The sequence below is a fragment of the Zerene cesonia genome, chromosome 22, assembly GCF_012273895.1.
Source record: "Zerene cesonia ecotype Mississippi chromosome 22, Zerene_cesonia_1.1, whole genome shotgun sequence".
Taxonomy (NCBI): Eukaryota; Metazoa; Arthropoda; class Insecta; order Lepidoptera; family Pieridae; genus Zerene; species Zerene cesonia.
The window spans coordinates 4482383-4494152 of NC_052123.1; the positions used below are offsets into that span (position 1 = coordinate 4482383).

Genomic DNA, 11770 nt, shown 5'->3' on the forward strand with positions numbered 1-11770 from the left:
CTTTTTAACGGATTTTAACCGCGATTCATTCATTATATTATTCAATATACCATACCCGACGACTCAGTCTCCCCGTGACCACGCTCGCTGCAAAGTGTTCGAAACGTCGGGTTGATAATATAATGAATAAATCGCGTTTAAAATCTGTTAAAAAGTTTTTAATTTCTAAATGTATAATGCTCGCGTAAAATCAAACACAAGAAAATACTAAGTCTGTATGTATGTATGAAGAACCCAGGGTATTAGTAAGACGCCTCGTGTCCAGCTAAGATATATAGATCGTTCCCGTCTTCGCCCGACAGTGTGTTGTTCTGTAGCGTGTGCGATTCCAAAACGACCACCCTGTGGAATAAATTGTATGATCACTTATTGTGATATTAAAAAAAATAATTTCTTTCGCTTACAATACAAAATTGTGCAATGCATTTACGTTCTTGTTTATTTTAGAAACAATACATATATATTTTTTTCATTAAAACAACCTTCATCGATGTTTAAAACAATATTTATACAGAACATTACAACTAATAACTAATTTAATATCTACACAAAAAGTGAAGTCCCATGTCCCGTAGTGGGGTATGGGGCAGACGATGTACATCTGTTTCACTGATCGATTTTCTTTACGGACAAGTAGGTGATCAGCCTTCTGTGTCCTGTCAGACCGAGACATTATTTTTTTTGAGCGTCCGTATCTACCGGGAATTGAACCCAGGATCCCTCGGATCTACGCTCACGCATTAACCACTGTACCAAGGAGGCGGTCGGTTCATCTACACAAAAAAGACCAATAAATAATTATAAAAAAAAGCGGCTAATTTTCTCAATGTTTTTCTTTTACAAATAATAAATAAGAAATGGTGTGGTGACGCACTTGTCCCGGCCCAGCAGGCGGTAGGCGCGCGAGCGGTCGGCGATCTCCTGCGTGACGTCGGCGTGCCGCAGCGAGCGGCCCTGCACGCCGTGCCGGTGGAACGCCAGCACCGAGTCCGCGAGGCACACTGTTGCATACCAGCGTCAAATAAATAAATAAATAACAAAAAAAAATGGTTGACTGTAAAGTCGGTTTTACGGGCGAAGATTTTACGTGACAACGTCTTTTTCTCGGTAGAATATTTATTGATATGAATATTATTAAATTGCACAATAGGAACAAGGAATTGAATGAAAATAAGAATTGCACAAATTTTAACTATAGAAAATATATTTTGTTTACTAAAAAGACAGAGACAGAGACACAAGCACGCGCCGATTCAATGCGCCTAATTCTCTAGTGCTGCGCGCGCGGCGGACCGATCATAGTTCGGTGACTCATCGTAACGTTACCGGACGTTACACTTTTTCATGAGTGACTCCGAGCCGCAACCTAATTTAAGACGTTGTCACGTCAAAAAATGCATTAAAAACCTTCTATGTTTTCCATTATCAGTATACCTATATATAAATCTTTTTTTTTTGCATACAACACTCATTTTTGCAATTAAACTCTTAACAACTTAGCAATAAAAATCTTGTCCAAAGCAAAACTCTAGCCAAGGCAGCGATTATGAATGACAGATACGTTAGACATTACCGGAAATTTTTTGACGACCTTTTAATTAAGTCTAGTACATTGTATACGTCAATGCAAATTATTTATTTAATTATATACAGAGGCTACATTATAAGTAACGTTATAAGTAACGGTTATGTTATCAAAATCAGCAACATTATAACGGTTATTGGGTGTCACACCTTCATAGTGTTTTAGAATTTGAAAATTTGATGCGTCATTCGAAAGCGATGTGAGCTCATAGATAAAGTGAAGAGGGGGGTAGTTTAAAATCCGTCCACAAAAAAAAAAAAAACAAAAAACTGCTGAACTATTCTTTGTCCTCAACTCACAGATGCTGTCGATCTGGAAGTCGAAGGTGATCCTCTGCGGCAGCTTGCCGCGGCGCCGCGCCTCCGCGCCGCCCAGCACCGGGATGATGTCCACCACGTTCTCGTGGCACACCAGCACCTGATAGTGAATTATTTATATATGTAGTTGCTTATCTATCGTACGACGTTTCACCCGCGTAAGTCTGTATCCCGTAGGAATATCGGGATAAAAAGTTGCCTATGTGTTATTCCAGTTGTCCAGCTGTCTACGTACCAAATTTCATTGCAATCGGTTCAGTGGTCTTTGCGTGAAAGAACAACAAATACACACACATCCTCACAAACTTTCGCATGTAAAATATGTTATAGAGAATGAATTAATAGGAATAAATTGCATTCAAATTCAAAAGGATTTATCGTGACGCACGGGTCACGGGTATTACAATAAATAAATAAAAACAAAACAAAATACTGTACATAGATGACCATCTGTTTCTTTCTTTTCTTGTTAATAACTTACAATTTGTTATATTTTTCCCTGACACTATCATTATAATCGGTTCATTAGAGCTTAGCCCGGACAACAAGGTAAGACAGAGATGGACTAAATATACAGGTAATTTTTCGTACAGAAACCTAAAAGATACCACAAAAAAAACAATTTATTTTCAACTTATTTTCCCGCAAGGAATTATAAAAATCAACCAACCGCGTCCTTATTCAGCTGGTGCACGGCCCTGAGCGTGTGGAGCCTCTCGGGCCTCGGCACCACCGTATTGGAGCCCCCGGGCCTCGCCTCCAGCTCGTCCGAGTGGAACCACGTAGCCCCTTAAAGTTTTTATACCACAATTATATGATATCCTAATGTACGCAGATATATCAAAATCCAGCTCGAGGGACCACCATACGTATAGAGATCCTTCGAGCCGGATTTGCACGTTTGTACGTTTTTTCAAGCTCAAACATTTATGTATCCAATTACACTTCATAAAGAAGCACTTTTAAATCGTCATAACATAGTTATAACATTTACCACCGGTTCGGAAAGCAGTTTTTACAGAGGAAAGCCGGCAAGCAACTCTATCGTTAGTTGCTCTTTTAAAATAAATCAAATTTTTAAAGAATTCAAATCTCTGATCTCATTATTTCATGGAATAAATGCGTGTTTATATTGCATTGCAATTGACAATTAAGGCTAAAAGCAACACCCTACCCTACTCCGACCGAACCTACTATTTCTGTAGGCACAGGACGTCCCACCGCGCCCTCCACTCACCAGAGTTGATGTTGATCAAATTGAGCCGCATGGGTTTCCTGGTGACGCCGACGCACAGCAACGGATACTCCAACTCCGGCGTGATGATCAGCTCGAAGGCGAGCAGCGGCGACGGCAGCACGCACTCTATGTTCTGGAATTATTTACGATAATTGTATTTAAGAGTATATAGGTTGCATGCTTTGAGCTAGGGAGACGCTATTTCTGGATGGGCAGGGTTGTAAATCAAACATATTCTATTAAGTTTTTAAAAAAACTTGCAGTTCGGCCCGGATTCGCTCCTTGTACTTTAAAATAGTCTATATCCTTTCCTCAATAAATGGGCTAACCGACACTGAAAGAATTTTTCGGATCGGACCGTTAGTTCGTGAGATTAGCGCGTTCAACCAACCAAACAAACAAACAAACTCTTTAACTTTATGATATTAGTGTACTAGATATACTTGGCCCTGGGGATCCTTACCAGGATAAAAACTTGAAATCATGTTACGATCGTAGTGTCACCGATCCTTGATGAGGGTACAAAGATTGAATGAAGTCTATCCGTTTAAAGCTCAAAATCTAGATATTCTAGAGTTGTCTAGAATCAAGAGTCTTAAAGAGTCGGCTACATACAAACAAACAAGTGCAGCTACTGGGTGGAGCTGATAAAGCTTTTCAAAAATCATCAAATGCATCTTTTTTTTCTTTTTTTTTTTAAATTTTTAGTTTTATAGCATTGAAATGCTTTATAAATGAGAAATTTTGAAAGAATAGAAAAAATTTGATCACGAGGCAGGATTCGAACCTGCGTATCTTGCCTAACCGTAGCAACGCCTAGCCTCTCGGCCTTTAGGCACATGAAACCGAAAGAGTAGAAGAAATTCGATTACTGTGGCAGGATCACGGGTGGCCGAGAGGCTAGGCGTTGCTACGGTTAGGCAAGATACGCAGGTTCGAATCCTGCCTCGTGATCAAATTTTTTCTATTCTTTCAAAATTTCTCAAATGGTTTTTTTTTTGGGGATTTTTACTACAGCAACGTGACGTACAATATCATATCCCCCCCCCCTCTCGTCACCATAACTCCTCACGCGTCCCCTCCCCCCTCCCCCCTCACCTTGAGCAGCATGAACTTCCTGAGCGGGTCGTACCACTGCATGAGGAAGAGGCCGGCGGGGGTGGCGCCGCACAGGTACTTGTAGCCGTTGTACGGGTTGCGCACCACCGCGCACGCCGTGCAGCCTGCGCACGAGACGGTACACGGTAAACGATAACCCATCAATCGTTTTAAACAAGTGAATCTTGTGTCTTCGAATTGTCATTACTACACAACTAGACTGAATTTTTAACGGTACCAGCTTTTCAATTTAGAAAAAGAATAATCGAAATCAGTTCACCCGGTAAAAAGTTATGAGGCAATAAACACAAAAGAAACAGTCGTGCCATTGATATTGTACGTTCTTCGGTAACTAAAGCCAAGAACATTGAATTGTTGATCTCCTTTCTTTGTAATCGGTTAAAATATCATAAATGTGGGCAAAAAGTATCTTTACTATTACAATAATAATAAAAAAATACAGTCATCATTTGTGTGTGTATACGTATCTATTAATTAATTATTATTATTTTAGTGTCAGCGTATGTTCGTGCGTGTGTGTATGATGTGTCTAGTTGTGTGTGTGTGTGTGTGTGTGCGCGCGTGTGCTTGTGTGTGTGCGTGTGCGTGTGCGTGTGCGTGTGCGTGTGCGTGCGTGTGTGCGTGTGCGTGTGTGCGTGCAGTACCGCGCGTGTCCGGGAGGCGCGCGGAGGGCGCGAAGCGGCGCGGCAGCAGGCGCGGCGGCAGCACGCGCAGCGAGCGCGCGCCGCCCGCGCGCCCGCTGCCCGCCAGCGAGAGCAGCTCGTGCCGGTACAGCGACGGCGTTTTGCCTGCAATGTGGCCATATACATTAGACTATATATATGCGAAAATGTATTATTTCAATGAGTATTAATATGAATCTTCACCCTCTTCTTCGTTTTGTACCAGCCAATGACCAGTGGTCATAAAGCCCATGTTAAATATATAGATTTCGGTAAGGCATTTGATATACTGATTTACCATGAAGTTTCGTAAGAAAGATATCCTAAGAAAAGACGCCGAGGGATCACTATATCGATGGCGAGCGTCGGACTACCAAATGATACTCTACTCATTTTTTTACCCCAATTTATTATAGAAAATAGACATTTACTATTATAGCTTTGAGTTTAATCAAATAAAACCTATGAGTATTCGCTGTAAATGCTGAGACATTGTATAGTTTTACAAAATAATTAATATTTATGTGGATTGCCCATAGATTCGTGTCCATCACATATCCTAATAAATTCCACGGCCTAGTAAACGTTTTTTAAACAGAAACAGAATCCTTAATCCCCAAACTAATAACTATAAATTTACAGGACTCATCTTTACCATGTGACTTTACTGAAAATTAAAATATTTTGCAAAAAAAAAAAAAAACAATGAACATTTTAAAAATACGGCGAGTGACATAGGTTTCTCTTTTTTGCTTGTGCATACACGCATGTTTATACTAAAATCATTGACACGGTACATAAGAACAGTTCTTCGTATGTTTAAGCCATTGTTAGCAGTTTAAGTAAAACTTTCACGTACATAGTTTTTTGTTTGTTTTTTTTTATATTCTGTACCCAAAGGTTATCTGGTAGAGATCGTCACAGACGATAAGACCGCCTTTTGTACCATTTGTGTCTTTTTTTCATAATCAAGAATTTTAAAATAAAATAAAAATAAATAAAAAGTCATAGATATATAAGTCAACTAGCTGCACCCGGCAAACGGTGTTCTGCCTTACTCTTATCATTTAAGGGTATGGAAAATAGATGTTGGCCGATTCTGATAGATACCGGATAAGCACAAAAAATTTCATCAAAATCGGTCAAGCCGTTTCGGAGGAGTATGGCAACGAAAACTGTGCCACGAAAATTCTATATATAAGTCAATGACTTACCGGACAGAGACATGAGCACGTCTTTGATGACATGCATCCATATGGTGCGCCTCGGGCAGAGCTGGTCCATCGCCGTTTCGTGCAACTCGTTCAGGTTCAGTGTGTAGATGCCCTCCTCAGCACCTATTGGGGTCGCGGGGTTCGATGTTAGACGATTGTAAATTGTGGACTAATCGATGTTATGGGAATTAATCGACTAGGCTTTTCGATTTGAAAACGGAATAAATGTGTCGATGCAAGGGAATACATGTAATTTTTTACATTTATTTTATTTTATATTCAACACAAACACATCCATAACAATATGTAAAATACATCATTAACTTATGAGCTTAATATCAAATTGTTATTGCAATAACATACGTTGATTGTTAGTTATTCTACAACTATTATAACAATCAATACATGTTATAAAAACAAGTCAAAAAATAAGCAAGCGAAAAGTAAATAGCCAAATATATAACTAATGTAAGGAACTGCGACAAAAATCGATTAAGTTCAAAATTACATAGGTAAAATCGACTTAACTCTTCGCTCTTTCTTAGAGAAATAGACTAATTGTTCCGTTGCAAAGTGATAGTTATATAATATATACCAATAATACAGGTCTATGTACACAAAAGAAAGTAAAAAAATCGACCCAAAATGAAAGTAAATCGACACTTAATTGTTAGAAATTCATTATATACATCCGGTCACACCAAATAAACACTGTAATTAAGTAATACATTATGGATCTGTGATCTTTGACAATTTTGTATTATCTGTGGTACTCTTTTTTTTTACCATAATTAAAAATATTGTGATATAAAGTTGCCTATATGTTATTCCAGTTGTCCAGCTATCTACGTACCAAATTTCATTGCAATCGGTTCAGTACTTTTTGCGTGAAAGAGCAACAAACGCACACACACATTCTTACAAACTTTCGCAATTGTAATATCAAGTAGGCTAACACTAGTAAACGTACAGCGAGGATATGAGAACTCCACAACAACTCCATCTATATACAAAAATGATTCCAGCGTAATACAGGTTAAATTAATTTTTTATAACATCAGCAAATAGAGTTAACTATATGTCTATACCTATTCTATGATAGATCACATACATATTATAGAACATTTTCTATACATACCTATAAGGATATGCTGATCCCTCGTATCCGGGTGAATCCAAGACGCAGTGCAATTTATCCTCAATGGACAACCATTGAACACCTGGGGATTGTATAAAATACTTATTTTTTTTTAACATTTCATTCTTCATTTAGTAATCATTACATAGTATACAACTAAGTCGCTTTCTCTGTCCCTATGTCCCTTATATGCTTAAATCTTTAAAACTACGCAACGGATTTTAATGAGGTTTTTTTAATAGGTAGAGTGATTCTAGCTACTCCGAATTTATCGCGGGCGAAGCCGCGGGCAAAAGCTGGATTTAGATACATCTTCTGGTGATGAAACTCTATCTTACCTTGGAGAAACAAGCGCCCATATGAACTTTAGGTGTTGGCGGTAGACCATTCGGTGCCGGTCTCACGGGACTCCTGGCCCGCCTGCCCCTCGCCCTGCGGGGCGGGACGGGGGGCGTTGTTGTACCTATGAATTAATGAATGAATGAATTAATCAAATAACTATATTTGTATAGAATTAAATGCTCTTTGTAAATACGAAAACTTTTGAAGTGAAACTTCTTTAGAGTCTTTGTGATTTCAAACCTGACGCAACGGAAAAAACGACAGGTAAGAGACACAAATACAAAAATGTGTAGAATGAAGCCGGCAAAGAGTGAGACAGAAATATACACACTATTTTATATTTTATATATATTCATCTCATTCTTTTGTCGATTTACTGAAGTTTCACTTCAATCGTGTGTGCATCTAAACTATTTTATGGTACAATACCATAAATTATACAATTTCAAAGGACGAAAAATAACTTAAAACGTACAGAGTGCGGTCTAAGATGGATGGATAAGTAAGTACTCATTTATTTATTCAAAGTTCGACAATTCATACAACGGTATCTAGTCTCAGACTAAGCGAAGTCTGTAGTATTGAAAATTGATGAAGCAAACATATTTAAGAGTTTTCTTTTTTTTGTCATTTTCGGTTAAGAACCTGGTGGGTCGCCTGATGATAAGCGTAACCACCATGAACGTTTGGTACAGAGATAGATTACATATTATAGCCTGATTACCATGGGGACTAGCATAGAGTGTAGAACTATCTAGAACTAAATTATAACAAATAATTCAATATATACCGGGATCACTACACAGTATAAAGCAAAGTCGACTGCCGCGTCTGTCCCTAACTTCGAGTATGTTCGTATGCTTAAATCTTTAAAACTACACAACGGATTATGATAAGTTTTTTTTTTAATAATATATATTAAAAAAAAAAACTTATCATAATCCGTATCCGTATCCGTATCCGTCATAAACTTATCATAATCCGATAGAATAATACATGAGGGTGATTTACATGTATAAAACATGCATTAAACTACTCCTGAGTTTTCTGAATTGTGTTTATTTTTATGCGATAAACCGTAACAGTTCATTTCGCCATTTAATACTTAAATAGCCATTTGACATATTGGAAACAAACACAATTTACGACAGTCACGATTATATTCTATTATTAAATTATCGAATTAGAAAAAAACAACGTGATGGAAATCAAATTATTCTATAGATACGCCTGTCAAGTATGCCCTATATATATGCCGTCTAGTAAACTACAAGGCTGCATAATACGCATTAAAATCATAGAGATTTCAGCGGAAAATTTTTGGGGAGACATGAAATTCTTAGTTATCTTCTTGTTCGCATTCGCAGCGTTGGCGGCGGTTGCTAACGCTAAAAGTAAGATTACTCTTATATGATACGTTACTATGGAGGAAAGATTTCGCCGGCGCAGTAAAGGGCCGACAGTCCCGGGGTTTTTCGGGAAACAAACTATCTATATCTGTATCTCTGTATAAAATATAGTCTAAATCGGTTGTGCAGTTTAGGTGTGACGAAGAGACAAAATTACTTTCGTTTTGTAGTGATTTTTAATAGGAAACACGTTACCCTATTACGAGTAAAAAATATTTTATTTCAATGCGGGGAATCAATGGGAAAAATAGATTTATTTTCAACCGACTATAAAAAATGGAGGGGGTTCTCAACCCGTCTGTGTTTTTTTATATTTTTTATCATAATTGTTATTGGGCGAACTGTTTTAAGATTATTTTTTTTTATTTGAAAGCTGGTAGACCACCGAGGTGGTCCAATTTAAGTTTAAGTTTAAGTAGTTCTGACAAGTTGACGGTTTAACCTTTCTTTTTAATAACAATTATGTGATGTATTTGAGTTTTATTATAGATGCGACAGTGTGTTTGTTTGTCCATCTCTTACGTCGTTAGAAGGCTAGACAGTGACATCGGCTACGAATGAAGCCATTAACAGGGAGAGAAAGAAGAAGACCTAGACTACTTTTTAATTGAGTGACACATCGCATTACAATAGAAAAGTCTAGAATACGGACGAAGCCGCGGGAGAAGAGCTAATTACCTATACTAATATCATAAAGCTGAAGGGTGTGTGTGTTTGTTTGTTTGTTCGAACGCACTAATCTCAAGAACTACAGGTCCAATTTGGAAAAATTCATTCAGTGTTAGATAGGCCATTTATTGAGGAAGCTGTAGGTTATATATTTACCACGGGCGAACGCAAGTTAACAAATACACTCCACTCGTTTGTTTCAGTCACATATCCCGATTGCTTAACGAACCAAGACTGCGACGATAAATGCAAGAAAGTGTGCGACCCGGATAAAATCATGGGAGTGTGTGGGATGACGGCTCAGCTGAACATATGCACGTGCGGAGTGTTCTACACGCCATCATAGTGTACAATGCGCGTCGTATGAATCGATATTATCCAAATATATATCACTATAATGAGACGCTTCTTTTATTTATCTAAGAGTACACTACATAGGTGATATTTCATGGGAAGACCATGAAAGAAAAGAAAAACATTTCTTTGTTTTGCAATGGCTAAGGGAGCACGGAAAATGTTTTTTTTTTTTATTGTATCGCGTATTGTAAGAAACAATAAATCGAAACGAAACATGTGTTGTGACAGACATACAAACGGTAGAACAGAGATGTGCGTATTTAAACAGAACAGATCAGACAGAAGACAAGACAGAACAGAACAGAACAGAGAGAACAGAACAGAGAAAAAAATGTTTCTATGGTCTCAATTAATATCAACATATGATTAAATTTTAGTAATTATAGTATTTTTTTAATCTTAACTAAAACAGGATATAGTATATGATATACTAGCTGCGCCCCGCGTAAGTCCGTATCCCGTAGAAATATCGGGATAAAAAGTTGCCTATATGTTATTCCAGTTGTCCAGCTGTCTACGTCCAAATTTCATTGCAATCGGTTCAGTAGATTTTGCGTGCAAACACACACACATCCTTACAAACTTTCGCATTTATGATATTAAGTATGAATAGATATAATGAATGACGTCATTTGGGCCTTGCATCATTTTAGTATAAGACGATTTTTAAACTCGACTAGAGGAATGAAAACCTCAATATTATTTTTTGAAAAAGCAAAAAAAACATGTGTTACTGTTGTTTTTGGTCTTAGTCGAACACGTAGGTTAAAATATTGAAATTATATATTACAAGACCTCGGATCTCTCGCCGATTGCTACCTTGAGAACGGCTGAACGGTTTTAGTGATGTTTGATGGGTTTTATCTCCGATTGGTAGAGGATAATTCACTCTTAAACATTTGAAAATGCTACAAGAAATAACAATTCAGTTGGGGCGTGTTGTGTGTGTGTGTGTGTGTGTGTGTGTGTAGTTGCCCAGGATCCTAGAGACCATTTTCAAAATTGCTTATAGAAGCCAAATATTTTCTCTTTAAACAACTCTGTTGGGCACCTTACATGGGCAACTTGGATGAAATATGTAAAATGAAACGCATCGTTAGACTTTGAAGCTTTTATCAGTATGCAAGTTAAAATTCAAATTCAAATTTAAAATTCAAATTAAATTTATTTGCAAGAATATAGTTACAAATTATAAATAATAAAATGTGAATCATTTCAATTGGCACTTACTATTTTCACATTTTTTATAAATTTTTTCTTGTTTCAGTGTGTGTTGAAATAAATGTTTTCATTCTTTCTGCCCTTTGGAGAAAAAAGTATTTATTCTATAGGTATATATTGATTTATGGATGTTGGAGGCGAGCACGCTTCGCTAGGACAAGAACATTACTTAGCAGTATATTATTATATATAATATTTTATATCTATATATATAAAAATGAAACCCGTTTTCCTTGGTCACGGCATCACGCGTGAATGGCTGGACCGATTTCACTAATTCCTTTTTTGTTGTATTTGTTATTATTAGGAGAAGGTTCTTACGGAAAAAAATATTAAGAAAATCTCTCAGAAATATTGAAAAATGTACATTTAATTTTGCATATTTTAAAAAACGCGAGCAACAAATGTCAATGTCACTCACAGCCATAGATTATACCTAGTCTTGCCATAAATATTGTAATAAAGAAAAAAGAAAATTGTTAACTGCAAATAACATTTAT

General features: G+C 37.2%; 1 protein-coding gene across 4 annotated transcripts in view; it reads right to left on the reverse strand.

The window, feature by feature from the left end:
- Window positions 1-102: 102 nt before the first annotated feature.
- LOC119835998 (mitogen-activated protein kinase kinase kinase kinase 5) overlaps window positions 103-11770 on the reverse strand; it is a 40910-nt gene continuing 29242 nt past the window's right edge. For all 4 annotated transcript variants that reach the window (XM_038361156.1, XM_038361155.1, XM_038361154.1 and 1 more), the window contains 10 exons: window positions 7611-7735; window positions 7273-7354; window positions 6135-6257; window positions 4903-5046; window positions 4238-4362; window positions 3140-3272; window positions 2573-2691; window positions 1885-2002; window positions 875-1001; window positions 103-342 (listed from right to left, as the gene is read on the reverse strand). In XM_038361156.1, the coding sequence (XP_038217084.1) occupies window positions 243-342; window positions 875-1001; window positions 1885-2002; window positions 2573-2691; window positions 3140-3272; window positions 4238-4362; window positions 4903-5046; window positions 6135-6257; window positions 7273-7354; window positions 7611-7735 (1196 nt within the window). In that variant the 3' untranslated portion in view covers window positions 103-242. The remainder of the gene's footprint in view (window positions 343-874; window positions 1002-1884; window positions 2003-2572; window positions 2692-3139; window positions 3273-4237; window positions 4363-4902; window positions 5047-6134; window positions 6258-7272; window positions 7355-7610; window positions 7736-11770) is intronic.